Consider the following 17,118-nt stretch of genomic DNA (forward strand, 5'->3'; position numbering starts at 1 on the left):
TAAAAGGTTAACCTGGTAAATAATGTATTTGTTCTATTCTGTCTTGCTGAAAGAAAGAATTGAAAAGGTGATACTCTAAAACTCAATTAAATAAAAAGGCTGTGAACCAGACTTTTCTAAACTGAAATAAAACAGATGGGAAAAAAAGGATCTTGATTAAATTGGAATGTTACTCTTGGATACATTTTGCCTATATAATACAGATAAACTGAGTTAAAACCGAACACCTGATGTTCTGAACAGGAAAGCACGAGGATTAAGTCTTTGTTGAATACACTGAAAACAAAACAAAAAGATTCTTAATCTCTACCTTGAATCCAAAGATTTTGATTTGGAGTTTCATTGCATAGACATGCAAGAAAATGTTCATTTTTATTCAGGTTTAGCATCCTTTTTATTTGCAGGCAGTACTGAAAGCAGATATTTTAAAGTCAATGTTCTTTATTTCTCTGATTTAGAGGACAGCTTGCAGATTTGGCAAATCGCAACATGGTTTCCACGTTTCATATTTTATGAAATGGATGGATACTGATTTATGTAAATACTAATGCAAAGACAAGCTTTGATGGATGTTGATGTAAATCCTAATGCAAAGACACCTTTTCTCCTAGTGCAGGATACAGCTAAAGGGAATTGCTATTTAAAACAGTGAGGAGTATTTCATATGCCAAAAAAAAAAAAACAGACTGGAGGATGCAGAAGAACAGACTGAAATCCACACGATGTTAGCGTAATAAAAACTTTTAATCCACGCTTTTGTAACCAAACTTCTTCAGAATAGAAAGTGTGGATTAAAAGTTTTTATTATGCTAACATCGTGTGGATTTCATTCTGTTCTTCTACATCCTCCAGTCTATTTTTTTTGGTTCTTGTGGTCATCCAGGAGTATTTCTATTTTTTTAGTATTTCATATGCATTGAAAGTTTTGAAACTAAGCCTGGGTGTATGACACTGCTTAAATGTTATGGTAGGAAGTCAGCAGTGACTTGTTCTAAAATAAGACCATTTTTAGTCAATGAGATAGGCCAGACTCTAAATATTACAATGGGAACCTACCACTAAAACAAAATAATACAACATGTAAAATAAAAACTACAACTATGCAACCATGTTGGAGACTACTTGTATAATAAACATATAACATGAGTTATCTACTTATAAGTATTAAAAACTGGGCATAACAAATATCACTTAAAATGAATAAACGTGGCCTCTGAGATAAAACCAAACTAACCCCGTTTAATGTTAACATAAAGAAGGTTAACTGGCATAATCTAAAAATAATCTGTCTGGAAAATAATTTAGGCTTTCTATAGCTTAATACAAGAGCTTGTCACTGAATGCCATCTTAGAAACTATCGAAAAGATGTAAAAGACGATCCCAATAAGTGTACTGTTTCCTCCGTGTAAAAAGATTTATTGCGGACACACAAAAACACAAAATCCAAAATGCACGTAAAGAAAAGTTAAGCGCTTTCACTCACTATGTGAGCTTCATCAGAACACCGTTGTTCACTATAAATTCATTTAAATATACAAGTTTGGCACCAAACAGACCTCCTCTATGACGTGTACTTAAAGGTACAAAATGTCACATAATATTCATGTTGTTCCTTTTTTAAAAAAACAGTATTAACACTCCATAGGGAATGTGTATATATTTATATAAGATCTATGTTGTGTGTTTAAAAAGCATATCAAATAAAAAACATAGTATATAATACCTTATAAAATGACATTTGCAATGATGTAAAATATATGAACAACTATTGAATTATATATATATATATAAATGTTAAAACATAATATTTGATCTGCGATACAATGACACTGGTCTGCAGATTATCGCTCATGAACACTAAATAAATGGTCTCAAATGCTGCTGGGAGTCTTATAAAAATTTATAATTTTTATTTTTTATAAATTTTTTTTTGTAAATATAATTTATATTTACAAACTTTAAAATATCAGAAACAATTTGGTTTAAGCTTGTCTGACTTACCAGGGGTTAGGGAGAAAATATCTTCCTTTTGAAATAGTTTGGAATATGACAAATGTAGCGTAATATATAATCAAAATGAACAGCACCAAAATACTTAATAACATAAATTCCTTAAAAAATCATATTAAAACTGCAATCTATTATAACTGTACAGTCTTACTTCAAATAAAAATGATTAGCTATTTGTACAAGTAAATAGTTTTCATTTGTTCATTTGAAAAGAAAAAGCAGTAAATGCACTGTGTGCAAAATTCCGTCTCTGTGTCTTGGGAATTCACCTCTATTCAACGCTCATAACAGTCCGCAACACCTTCAATGAAACCAAGTAGAAGTGAACAAAAGTTTATTGTAATGCCAACAAACAAAGAATGGTTAAGCGCTTTCACTTGAATAAAACAAGCTTCCTCAGAACACCATAGCTTGCATCACAGTTGTTTAAATAACTTTTTTGGCGCCAAAATTCAGTTTGAAATTTTAAAGCTATACACACATCCTTGTCCATTGTTCTCTATTCATAAAATATTAAATAATATTCATATTATTTCTAAAAACAATGTTACATATAATATGTGTTGATAAAGTAAACAAGTTAAAAAACTGAAAAAATGTTAACAAAAACATTTACATTTAGATCATATCAAAACATGTTTAAAAACATATAACAATATACCTAATAGATAGTTCATTTTAAGACCAATAGTGGTTTGACAGATACAGTGTCATTTAAACCTGGTATAGTGGAAGCATCCGTATATATTTGCCACCAAAATTCTTTATATAATAATAAATTATTAAAGTCACCCCCTCTGTTATTGGTGTGCACAATGTCCACTATACCAAAATTAAAATAATGTTTGTCACCATATTGTTTAATATGTTTATACAAAGCATTTTTTCATCCTTCCTTCTGATGCTATAAAGGTGAGAGTATATATGTTTATTTAAACTCCTTTGAGTCTTACCTATATAGAATCCTGAACATGTTCTACAGATGGCAATATACACCACCATTTTAGTTGTACAGTTGCCCCCACAGAATTTAATTCTAGTGTGTTTGTAATTATCCAGTTTCACACTGTCTCCCTGAAATATAGTGTGACATTGTTTACATGCCCCACATTTTGCAGTTTTCATGTATTCTGTCTTCTTAATAAAGATACCCTTCTCTAAAATAGATTTTATGTTGGCCTCTACCTTATAAACAAACCTTGGGCATTCACCTAATGTGGGTGCTATATCTTGATCAGCAGATATTATATGCCAGTTGTTCATTAAAATCTTCTTAACTTTACCTGAATATATGCCAAATTCCAAAATGCAAGATTTACCAAAAATGCAAGTTTCAGACTTCATATCATGCAATGTATCCACAGTCGAAACAATAGCTGTCCTTTATTTTTCACCCAACAAAGGCTTGTACTGGTTACCCCATTTCCTCACAACATAATTACTTACATTTTCCATAACTCCTTTCACCTCATCCAATATGTCCTCATACCGTGAGGTCATCCTAACTGCTCTAATAAGCTGACCCTTATATATATTCGTGAATTGTTTCTTCGGATGGTAGCTAGAATATTCCAAATAACTATTCGAAAAAGTGTTCTTTCTATAAATTTTGGATTTAAACTCATCCCCTGTTTTTGACACAAATGTGTCTAAATAAGCCACACCTTCGTGACTGCTAGAGGAGGTAAATTTTAAAAAATTACTGCTACTATTGATATATTGTAAAAATAATGCTAGCTGTTGTTCTCCACCATCCCAAATCAAATATATGTCATCAAGGTATCTGACGTAATATTTTATGTATGTCATAAAGTGACTATCTAAAATAGTCCTCTCTTCCCATTCAAGCATGACCAAGTTGGCGTATATGGGAGCACAAGCTGCTCCCATAGCTACGCCTTTGGTCTGCTTGTAATATTCTCCCTCAAATATAATGTAATTATGTTCGAGAACCAGGGACAACATATCCGTAAGAAGACAGATGGTGTCCCATTGGGTATCTGTATGTTTTCTTATACTCGTAGCAAAAGCTGATAGACCATCTTCTTTTGGTATACAAGAAAATAAATCTATGACATCAATAGTCACAAATATCAGATCTGAACTGAATAGGTAAATAGGATACTGTTTCAGAAAATCCCATGAGTCCTTAGCTATATGTGGAATAGTGGCGTATATATGTTTCAAATAGGTATCAATAACCTTACCTATATTAAACGTCTTAGACCTACTCCCTGATATAATGGGTCTAAAGGGTGGTTCATCTATATTCTTGTGAATTTTAGGAATACCCACTATAGAAGCTAATACAGGATGTTCAACCTTAATGTAAGTGTAGATGTCATTATTGATCCTGTTATCTAGTAAGTATTCTTCAATACATGTGTCTATTTTTCTATACCCTATGTTGATCTCATTCAAGGACAACATAGAATAATTTCCAGAATTGTGTAGTATTTCATGTATCTTACAAGTGTATAAAAAACTATCATAGATGACTGCGCCCCCCCCCCCCCTTATCTGGTTTCATGATTCTGATGTTACTAGCACATCTTAATTCCTGTAGTACCCTGCTCTCTTCTTTTGTTAAATTGGAACTGATCTGATGTCCATCGATTTGTCTATCCAACTTGTAAATCTGTTTAGTCACTACTTTATCAAAGATAGAAATGGTGGGGTGCATGGGGGGTATATATATGTACTTTTCTTTTTGACTACTGGAATGAACGGCTCGGCATGAGAAGTGTCACCCACTGTTTTTTTATCTTTAAATAAAATAGCCAGGTTAAACTTTCTCACATATCTTTTTATTTCACAAATACAGTCCACTAGATTGAATCTCTTAGTGGGAATAAATTTAATCCCCTTAGATAGTAAATCAAAGTGTCCAGTATTTAAAATATAGTTAGTATAGTTGTATATATTAAAGTTCCTATAGGTGTAAGTAACACCATCCTGTAGGATGCCTACATTATTATTACTGGACTCACCTATTGTCTCAGTAACAACTGAACCAGAATTTAACGTGGGGTCCTTGGATATGGATGGTAGTGAGAATCTCTTCTGTAACCCCTCGTCCACTTTCTCTCCCTCCCCTTGTGTTCTCCATATAAAAAAATCAGAGTTAGCATTTCCATCAGAACTAGATTGTTTGTATGTATTTACAATTCCTGTCTTTTGATCCCCCCTCACATACTTAGGGTACTTACTATGATCTTTTCCCCATAAATATGCTGTACCTCTTTTATATTGGTCCAAGTCCCTATATAGTTTTTTCATCTTACATTCATATATTTTTGAAATATTAGATTCAGCATAGGAGAATTGTTTGACGTACAAATTCTCCCACTGAGAAAAAAGTAAGTCATTTTTAATCAAAGTGTTTAATTCTTCCACCTCCTTAATTAAATAAACCAGCTTCTCGTCATTAAATTTCATCAACACAGACATATACTTAAAACCACATTGGTCAAATAAACTATTAAAATCTGACTTAACATTTTCAGTAATATTCACACCCATAGGTAATTTAAAAAATCTAAGTCCCATCGGGACTACCTTTAACTCTATACATCTGGAAAGATAGGCATTGTCCAGTTTAATACTGTTAATTAGAACCAACTTTTTACCCAAATCATATATAAAATCCTTTAAGGTACCTTTAGACTTCTCCTTTGAAGTGTGTCTTTTGTCACTGATCTCTGCAGTCGGATCAGTATCAAAATAACAGTTCTTTTCAATAAATGTTTTAAACAGATCTGAATTTACATGTTTCAAATGTTTACTTTTGCTGTGCCTACTAACATCAATATTGTCCATCATACCATTGTCAACAGTGTCAATATTAGTGTCCATACCCTTTGCTGTAGTACCATCTGTATCCAAACCCTTTGCTGTAGTACCATAAGTGAAATGTGGCTTCATTCTTTTAGGCTTAGTGCCTATACGATAAGCTTCTTCATTAACATCACCAAATGAAAATCAAATGTGAAGTCAGGAGTACCTATTTTACTACTACTCCTTTGAGAGCCTGCTAAAGAAACAGGAGGTATATCCAAAGAAATAATGTTTGTACTCCCAGTGTTTGCCATAACAGTACTTTTACAGGAACCCTGTCCATTAGCAATGGTTGTTGAATATGTCAACAAATTAGACCGTCTTAAAACATCTTCTTCACAGTTAGTATTCACTCGACCAGTATCAGTAATACAGTTCTTGTTGTCACGGCTATGTTCTACCTCTGAACTGTGGCAGTTATTTTTCCCTTTGTAAATATCTAAGAAGGAGCTGCTTAGTTGATTAAGTAGGGTAGTAAGCTTGCTTACCTCTCCCCTCAGTTCAGTCAATTCAGCTTTCACCGACTGATAATCCTGGTGTGCAGTCAATTCAGCTTTCACCGACTGAAAATCCTGGTGTACTCCATGAGACCCAACTCAGAACTCAACTGAAGCAAACAGTGCAGCAACCATAAAAGTTCAACTAGAAAAGAAAAAGCAGCAAATGCACTGTGTGCAAAATTCCTTCTCTGTGTCTTGGAAATTCACCTCTATTCAACGCTCATAACAGTCCACAACACCTTCAATGAAACCAGGTAGAAGTGAACAAAAGTTTATTGTAATGCCAACAAACAAAGAATGGTTAAGCGCTTTCACTTGAATAAAACAAGCTTTTGCAAAAACTTGTGGACAATGTCATATTTTATTAGTGAATAGTACCCGGGCAGTATTGCTGTTAACTGTTGGTATCCACTCCTTTAGAAGGAGATTGCTTGGCTATTATAAATTGTTATGTTGGTAGGCTCACTGGAAGAATGCTTAGCAGTTGAAATATTGGTATAGGATTAGTAATATGATTGATGACAGCATGTTTGGTAAATGCAGGGAAAATGTTTTGTCACTGGAGAGGGATCAGTAGCCCCCACCTCACAAAACATTGTGAAGATATGTACAATAACATATTTGATTAAGACTGCCTTACTGTTGGTAAGATTGCATTAGAAATTACTGGGATCACACTGAAGTGAGTGAAATTCTAGAGAGTTAGTGATAATAACCTTGATCATGTAAAGCTAAGATATACAATGAAGACAGCTTCAGAAGGTACAGATTTCTTTCAAATGTGACAAAATTACTTGATTTGGAATGCAGCTTAATTATAAGTATTCTGAATGAGAATATTGGAAGATAACACATTCTACCAGTGTGAGGGCTAAATTACTTTGTATCAGGTGTGATTAGAAAACCAAGACCCAAGGTGATGAATACGGTGAGCATCTCAGACAATGAGGCTCTAACATTAATCAGCTATATGAATCTTAGTACAGGGAATCCAAATTGTTTGTTCTGCAGCACAATTTATAAGAAAATATAATATACAAATAGTATGATATAAATAGATATAAATATAATATAGATATAATATGATATAAATAGATAACTGATACCATACAGTGAGTCATGACATAAAATAGCTATCAATTTCTTTTGAAGTACTAGTAATCATATTAAAAGATGTTGGATGTGGTATGATCTTGTAACTTTTACATGTATATAAGTAAATGTCTTAATGAGTTTGCATATATAAAAAAGTTTTTATAACCTGTGCAACACACTTTTCGTGTAATATCACTTGGTCTTTACTTCTCACAATGTCCACTGATTAATTTTTACCCTTTTCCGTACACCATCTCCTGGCTACAGATGTTCACTAAGGTTAATAGAACTTCGGTGTAAATTTCAGAATTATAGGAATATTGAGTTTCAGTCTACCATCTCTTAGATCACCCATGTGACCCCCTTACCAAATGAGATAAATTTCCTTTCTTAAGAAGACAATGGTATAATTCTTATTTCAGATGCATGCATGAGAAAACTACTCCCAATGAATTTATGCTTAAGAAACTCAAATGTCATATATAACAGAACATATTATACTAAATAATGTTTCCCTGTTGTGATCTAAAATGCATTAATATATAAAATGCAGATAAGATATGTATTATACAAAAACAAACTACCTTGCTGCATATAACAAACTGGACCAGACAAAACTAGATGTCTATTCAAATTACTTACCGATTTGGGGGTGGTGGTACAGGAGGCTTATATTTATATGGAGGCACCATATCCATTGGTGGGGGAAGGCTGTCATCCTTATAAGCATCATGGGACAAATCTTGATAGTAATCCCCTTCTGAATCCAGCGTTTTAGCTTGACTGCAGATAATAATATATTGTATTAGGCTGACTATGTTTTTCACTTGTAAATGCACAACAGACCTCTACAGAAAGTTGTCAAAAGATAAAACTGGAAGCAGTACTTATTTCCATATAACTATAACTTATTGAAAAATCTGTCTCGTGTTCACTTCATGACAAGATGTGTTCTGCTTTTTTGATTGCTGTTACTACTGAATTCTCTTGCAGTACTGTCAGGTTTAGCAATGAAATATTTTGCAATGAATAGTAGTTTATTCTGTACTGGAATGCCAGGATTTCATACAGTGGAGACTGACAAAAGAATTATTATCAAATCGTTACTGCTGACAGCTTAAATTGCATAGAAGGGTTATCTAAAGCATTGGTCTATGAAGGACAGTTATGAGACAGAAAGGATGGGCTCAGCTTCATAATCTCCTACAAAACACAGTCAATGATTAGCTCAACAAAGGCATAAAAAGGCAGTAGGTAGGGGTGTTTATCTAATAGTAATAATGTTCATTATCGTTGCTGTATAACTGTTTTTATGACTAAGGTGCAGAAAATATATTTTTTATGACAAACAGTATGGGTGAGGGTTTATAAGAGAATAATTCAGGCTGAATAACAGTTTCATACAGAAACTCTTCCTGAAATAATACAGGTAATTTCATAAAATTCCAAAGATATCATTTTAAACTGCCATTTTAAACTATCGCTAATTTCTGCAGCTTCGGATGACCTAGTCTATATTTATAATCCATCATAAAATGTTAATGCGAGTTTTAAATAGACCATAGTGTACTAATCTGTAGTTTATGCAGAATGTGCAACTGTCTTCTAAATCTTCAAATTATTCGTGTAGCACAGCAGAAAATTGTAATAGAATTAAGAGTTTACATATTCTATTTTGCAACATAAGCAAAATAAATAAGTCTTTAGTGTACCATTTGTTTTTCCAGACAGGCTAAGAGTACAGCAATTTCCAACAGAAAAATATAGCTAAGAAAAAAAACCCAGAAAATAATGCTAATGTCTGTGAATATTTGCTGAGTAAAAACATAGAGTAGGAAAAAAAGATATTCTGTTGCAGCCTGTGGTCAGGTGAGACCAACCTACAGGGTAAGGTGAAATTACCTCTTACATAATAATAAATAAATAATAAATATAAAAGAAAATATTAGGTAAGAAAAACCAGGATGTTATGCAACTCAACATTAACATGAACATACTTTGCATAGATATGTAACAGAATTCAAATTGTTGTTATCATACAAAGGAAAATGGAACATCCATAGCTGATGGGGCAAGTGGAGTGTTCTAGAATGAAAAAAAATAATAATATGGGCACTGGCATGCAAGTTATCAATGAGACCTGCTGTGTTAAGAGATTTTTTTTCCTTTTGTTTTACTTTTTGGTAAACTTGCATGCTGCTCCCTTGACTGTCATCATGGTTGTGCACATTTACTCCCTGCACTACAAGAGACAGTTGTTGAGCTGCTCTAACTCAATCAGCTATCAGGGGAGTTTTGCTGTAAGCCTTATGCCCTCATACATAATCTGTGTAATGAGTGGAGTTATGGTGTGCCTAGCCCTGCATCCACTGTAAGCAGACATATTCCCACAGGTTTCCATTTTCCAGACAGAGCCGGAGAAATACTGACTAAATCTGAATTCAATGATATACTCCTTAATCTAACCCCCAGGTGAGAGATAAGCAGGCTTATCTTCAACATTGCTTTACTTTCCTGGCTAGTTCCTATAACAGCTGGGATGCTAATTGAACCCAATTTAAACAGGTGACATTCAGGGCTTCCTCTTTCAATGTCATGCAGCATGCATGCTTGTGGGAAAAGACTGCTGCCAGAAAAGCACAGCTGGGTTACTTGGAGGAGAGTGAGTCATTAGAAAAAATTAAATAACTACGCATAGCATCTGAAGTCATTTCCAGTTTTGCAATTGACTGCTGCAGAAAAGCTGTATGCATAAACTAAAGAGAATAAATACACTTACAGTGTTTCTATTTCATCTTGAAATGTATACAAATATAATATTTCATGTATTTATTGCAGAGCCATACACAAATATTTTCTTTAATTATCTGCACTTTTCTTTTTTTCTTTCCTAGGAAATGTGTTCTTGTAGATTACAGTGAAAGCAGTTGGTGAAAACTAATATCCTCCCTATTAAGAAAAGCAGAGAAGAACAGAACATATCAGACCCATTTCTGTTGTATTAGGACCAGAAGAAAGACTATAAATCCTCACTGGGGAATGTTTGCTGACAGGACTGGAAGTGAAATATATGTCTAAAAGTTACTTCATCTGCATATTTTATTATAAAAATAAAGAAGAGTACACAATCCAATACTGTCAGAAGGAGCATGGTACCGATAGAGTAGTGGCCATTAAATATATCAAGTATCCAACTAAGCAGAGCACTATGTTAAAATAAATTTACACTATATGAAGAGAACTTGACATGATGGTTTGATATAGCCACTAACTAGTTTATATACACCCATGTGATGATTTATTGACTAAACAAGAGGAACCCCAAATAATACTAAGATTGCTATTGTACTTTTTAACAAGTGTTAATTCAATAGTTCTTCTTATATCAATTTGTCAGGGGGCTGTTTTTCTAAATAGGCTAGATAATTGGTGGGAAGGGAAAATGAAGGAACAATACACCCTGGAAGTAAAGGGAGATAATAAAGTAGAAACAGTAACACAGAAAACGGAAAGAGGGAAATAATATACAAATACAATGTCTATACTGGCTACATTCAAAACTAATACAGAATCAACTAACTTTCTTCACTTATTACACTATAAATGTTTAGGACCAGACAACTCTTATCTTCAAACAAATTGCTCAAGACTGCATGATTCACCTATTTTAATCATGATTAAGAAATGCAGTTAAACAGATATATGCTGGTATACCAAATGCCAATGTCTTCCTCCCTGGTAACTGAGCATTTTTCAAGCTGCATTATTTTGTTAAGCAAATTTGCTGATCTGTAAGTAAGAGGAAACACAAATTCTGGGTGAGTTACCATTATCATGTATAGTGTAAATCTTACCCAGAGTTGTGCCTATTTAAACCCAGTGAACCTGAAATATGCAAGGTCATCCAAAGCTTTATACCTACAAAAGTATTAGGTTAGACTCCTACACTAATAAATAAGGTTTAGTCACAGCATCTCAGAATGGACCCAGTTGGGGATGCATAATATATACATACTTGTTTATGAAGTTTGTAATCCTAACTATTAAAGACAGCATCACATCATAGCTGTCATAGTCCAGGCCCTGTGGGGTACAAAGGATAAAGCTTTGTATATGCTACAAATGATATGAATTTGATCAGTGGCTTAGACACTGGAAGTACCAAGGCCGGGAGGATGGGAATGAGCTGCTTATGCTGGATCACCTCTCCTTGAGGAAGTGGAGGTAGTGTGATCTGCTGCAAGTGCAGCTAATGGATTGGTGTGGTTACATGCTGCATTGCAAGCCAGGAAGGTATGTGCATGTATCTGGAGTTATCCATGGGACCTCCTCAGAGAAGTAGCAAAATAAGCAGTACCAGCCATTGGTGGGAAAGGCTTGGGCTCACATACTTGGCATTGCAGTCTCACTCCCTCACACCCAATTCTTGCTTCCAAAGGTAAAGAATGGGCTGTTATATCTCTCCCCTTGGTAAAGGAATGAAAGGACAATAAGGCTCTTGACGTTTCAAGTCAAGGAATGGGTTGGCCATCATCCCCCATTGAAGGAATGATTGGGATGATTGGTTTTAAGTATGGCAGCCATGTTGTGGATTTTGTGTGTATGTGTGTGTGTGTGTGTGTGTGTGTGTGTGTGTGTGTGTGTGTGTGTGTGTGTGTGTGTGTGTGAGAAAGGCCTCATGAACACAATTCAAAGCAAAAATTCACCATGGCTAAAAGGAAGTACTGTGGACAATCATTTTACACTCCCATCTCTTGGGAGATGGAGATATTCAACAGTTCCTCTTACATTTGCCATTTCTCTGCCAGAAAGGTCTGAAGTAGATCTAAAACAATAAATATATCCCACACACTGATCAACAGAATACTTATCTTAAAAACTTCTAATCATACTAAAGGAAAGAGAGGGGGTCTTGCATTTAACACTGCATCTTATATTCATCCTTGTAATCAAAATTAGCTGATGCTATAAAAATATGTGTGCATTGTCACTTAAACTTATATGATAAAAATGAAAAATGAATGGACTTTTACCACAGACATTATTTTTCTTACATACAAAACAAAGTCTGTTTTTTTAAGAAAATCATACTGTGAGAATAAACTGAACCCTTTTCATGCCTGTGACAGAGCAGTGATGTGGAGACTGCTACCATGACAGTCAAATATTGTGGAAGAGATTGAAAATGCAGAATTCTGACTAGTCCAACCTTTTAATGGGGAATGGATATATGTCTGTAATCGGGACTGCTGAGTCATCCTTCCACAGAACCAGGTGACTTGTATTGAAGACAAGAATTAGGATTTGCCAAAGGGAATATACACCTTGTGTCTACCTTTTACACATATATATGCATTACTAATGTTGGGAACTGTGGAGTTAGATAAATTGAGCTACACATTTCAGTACAAGGAGTGGAATTTTTGTTGTGTGCCTTATGATAGATTGGGGTTAGGGGTTTGCATAATGGTTAAGGTGTTTACCTCACAGGCACAAGATACAGGGTTTTATTCTCACCCTCAAGGGAAATTGGCTAAGCTTAAAATGGTTCACAAGGGCAGCTATCCTAATACATTTTGGAGAGATTGTTTACATAACTATGATCTTTACCACACAGACACAAGGTACAAGGTTTGATTCTTATTAGTGAATGGAAATTAGTTAGACTTAAAATGGCCCATAAGACAGCTAGCTTAGTATTACCTAAAAACCTGTGGCCATAGAGTATTGGGATTTGATCAGGCTCCTCATGACCCTGAATAACATAAATCATGTATTACAAAGTGATTAATTAATTAAAGACTGGAAGACAAATGCTTTATAAAGGGAATTCACTGACGCAGACTATCTTTCATGAGGAAAAAATGTAGTAAACAGAGGCAATGTTCTGTTCTGTTTTCTTTAAACTAAATGTTTTTTTTTTTCAAAAATCAACTCATGCACAAACATTTCAAACTTCTTCATACACCCTTTTCCTGAAACAGAGATCCACTATTCATGGTTTCTATGCTAGGTGTTTTAATATTGGATTTTGTATCATATTAGTGCAAGAACACTTTCTGTTTCTCACACGCCCCCTTTTACTTTCCTCATTCTTTTTTATAGTCTGTCTCCTCCACCCTTTCCTCATTCCTCTTTATTCTTTATGTACATCCCCTAATATCAGTCTTATATTATATTGACACAAATTTGAAATAGCCAGTAGCCCCTATCCCTGTCATATAAATCTCAAATGAGTGTATCATTGAATATTTAAGATTGAAAATACATTTCAGATTAACTAAAAGGAAACTTTGTTGGACCACTAAAGTGAAACACAAACACTTTTGTCTTCTTTGCTGTTTTCAAGACCTGTAGACTTCTTTATGTCAGTACGATGTAAATAAGTGGGAGGATTACTGTAAAATTCAGCCTAATGGTACAAATTCTGGAAAGAGAACAAAACAGCCAGGAGCAGATGGAGGAGGATGAAACGGGAGTGTGTGTGAATGAGAAGGAGCTTTGGAAAGACAGGGAAAAACCATGTAGAAATATGGAAAAGAAAGGGAGAAATGAAAGACTGAGATATAATAAAACTAAATGAGAGGATGAAAGGCAGTTTCAAACAAATGGGGGGAGCTAGAATGTCTAGTTTACTCTGCCAGAAAGGAATGTTGGATCTGCATGTTGCTAAGAGAGAAACTGAAAGAAGAAATGGGAGACAGCGATGGAGAGAATAGCATGGATGAAGGACAATAAGCCAAGAATGATACTTAAATGGTGCTGAAGAAATCGCAAAAGCAGCAGACTAGAATCATTTACAACAGACTAAAATTATCTATGAGGATCTTAACGAGAGGGAGGACACAGTCCCCAAGAAGATCAATACCAATTAAACAGAAAAGTGAAGAAGGATGGGGAGGATGTGGGGAAATGTGTAAAGAGGTGTAGAAGGTCCTAGAGAAAGTAAACAGTGTGTAAAATGCGAGTAATACCTTAGAAATATGAAGTAGGTGCCTACTTACACTGCAAGAATAGTAATGGAGGGCAGAATGGAAATCAGCAAATACTGGAGATGCAAATTGGAAAACAAATGTACGAGACACGTTTTGATAATCTAGATGGGTTAAACGTGGAAAATGTTGGAAAAATTCAAGGCAAACATCCAGAGAAAAGCTGATGATACACGGGAGTTCTTTATGTGGCATAAACCTTGTGTCATTTCCCTACTACTCTAGCTCTCTTCACTTATTTTGGGAGGACCACAAATACCCTGTCCTCTTGAAAAGTATATGATTTGCTGCATCCTGTTCTCTCCCCGTTTGTAGAACTTGACAACATAACCATTGATGCTCCTGTTTTCCCTTCTTTGTGCTATAAATAGTTTTTAAACTTATTTCCCTGTAATTCCTACTGCTAGTTACCCAAATACTTCCTTACCTTATTCCCGTACTGTTTCTACAGATGTTTTTTTTAGTTTTGCACTCAAGTATCATCCCCTCCAATTACAGCTTACCCATCTGCATTCTGTTCTCTGCACTCACATTTCCTAGCTCTTATGACCATAATGCATGATCCAATGTGCCTGTACCTTCTACCACATCCTGTAGATTTTGCAGGCCCAGGAACCTATATAGTCGAATTGCTTACATTAGGTAAATATGTGAAAATATGAATTACTGGGTACACTCATCCATATAGCAATCTATCAGTGTTATAACAAAGGTGGGTCAACAGCTTGTACTGGGCATTGAGCATTTAAAAAAAAATAAAAAAATAAATCTGACAGCTTATAAGCCATCAGTTAAACAGCTAAACAGTCATAATCACCTAACAGACAACTAATGTGGATAAACTACATTAAAATGCAGAACAAGAACACAGCTATACAGTTTACAGGCTGTCTTTAAGAGACAATAATTCTGATTTTTTTAATGGCAGTTTGTAAACTGTCAGGCGTTTCCTTAAAATGTTTGAGAGTTTTTAAGGTGTCATTAAGTGATTGTTACTATGATGGCTTATAGACAGTGGGAGGAACGTGCCAAATGTTATTTCTATCCTTGGACCAAATTCCCTCACTATACCTCTACTAACTATACTCCCCTTTTATCTCCTTTTGAAGTTCTCCATCAGTGTTTGATTTTATTCCCCTTTTCTAAAGAATCTATCTTCTGATTATGTCATGAAATTAAAGCCCACTTGAATAGTTTTATGCCATTACTTCTTGACTGCTAAAAAAATTGTGAAAAACTCACTATCATTGCTAGTAGGACATATACATTCCCCATCATTCACCTCTGTTCTAGATTCATCACTGCTTAATTACCTACTTTCCCTCTTCACTTTTTATCACTTCTTCCATAGCATTTGCAATCCTTCCCATAATAATTTTGCTATCCCCTGCTCGCCCCATGATAAAAACCTTCTTGATCACACTAATTTCAGCTCTGTCTCTTGGAGTTATACAATGGCACCTCCTCACGATTCCATGAAATTCTTCTTCATAATATGGTGCACACAGCTACGTATGTTTCTTGTCACTACTTGTACTCCCTGGTGTTTGTTTTTTTGATTTCTTGCATCTTTCCCCTTCTACCTCTTTGTTAGGCCGAGTTCTGTTGACTCTTCCCTTGGGTCTTTTTGTGAGTTAAAATTGAAGTTCTTTGGCATAAGCCTATGTCTGTACTCAAACCCCTTCAATGAAATATGATGTTCAACAGGCAAAAACATCTGTATGTTTCTATGCCTTTCTGAATGAGGCCTCCCCCTTTAATTTTTCCATTTTTCTTTTTATTTGCCATTTCCCTGTCAGCGTTTCTGTTGGGTTGCAACTTTCCTTGTGTTCCAACTAGCTTTCATTTCCATTTTCTCCCATTTATATTGTTTACATGACAAGGTTACGTTTCCCCCTCCTTTCCCATTCTTTTCCATAAAATTACATTTATCTTGTCTTTCTTTTTGATTCTGTCCCTATAGCAATGAATAACAGCCAGATGCAGCACTGATAATCACAAAATATGTATTTTTCAGAACCTTATATAATTTCACACATGGAACAGATTTGTGACAAAAAGCCCAGATATATATTTTTTTAATTTGTATTAGCCTACAAAACATTCTAATGTTGCATAACTGAGAAGTTTGCCCACATTATCTTTATTTACATTTGCTCAAAAGGAGAAGAGAAGGGATAAATAAATAATAAAACTGTCCATATATTCAAATTACTTGTTAGATGAATTAGTCTCTCAACAGAACGTTTTAACATTTTTTAATTTAGAGATGGTCTGATTGCTGACAGGCAGTAGGGGTAAGGAGAAAGAGAGACAGAGGGAGAGAGAGAGCACTGTTATTTGCAACACATTCCATCTTCTTCCTCTTGCTCCCTCAGTGAAACCCCTGAACTACATATAATGAACAATTTAACTCTTGGATCATTCTGCATGTGCTACACCATTTTGTAAGTAAAACAACTTAGAGCCATTTAATTAACTCCCTGAATGCATGTTTTCCATTTCTGTTTGTTTTATTGCCCTTAAAATAAATAGTTTCTGCACTGATTGATTTACCCTCCCCCATATGTCTTCTATCTTTTTTGTCTAGGCCTTAGACTCCTGCTGAACTCCAGCATTAACTATCACAGACTTCTAGGCTGTTCAGTCAGCAAATTTTGCTTACTCAGTTCTTTCTCAATCT

At 34.7% G+C, this 17,118-nt stretch overlaps 1 protein-coding gene across 1 annotated transcript in view; it reads right to left on the bottom strand.

Moving 5' to 3' along the window:
- MYO3A (myosin IIIA) overlaps window positions 1-17,118 on the bottom strand; it is a 2,697,794-nt gene that overhangs the window by 77,365 nt on the left and 2,603,311 nt on the right. Inside the window, exon 34 of the mRNA XM_044064554.1 lies at window positions 8,086-8,226. Coding sequence (XP_043920489.1) covers window positions 8,086-8,226 — 141 coding nt within the window. The remainder of the gene's footprint in view (window positions 1-8,085; window positions 8,227-17,118) is intronic.

This window comes from Protopterus annectens, chromosome 3.part0 (genome assembly GCF_019279795.1).
Source record: "Protopterus annectens isolate FY-2018-M chromosome 3.part0, PAN1.0, whole genome shotgun sequence".
In the NCBI taxonomy this organism is placed as follows: domain Eukaryota; kingdom Metazoa; phylum Chordata; order Ceratodontiformes; family Protopteridae; genus Protopterus; species Protopterus annectens.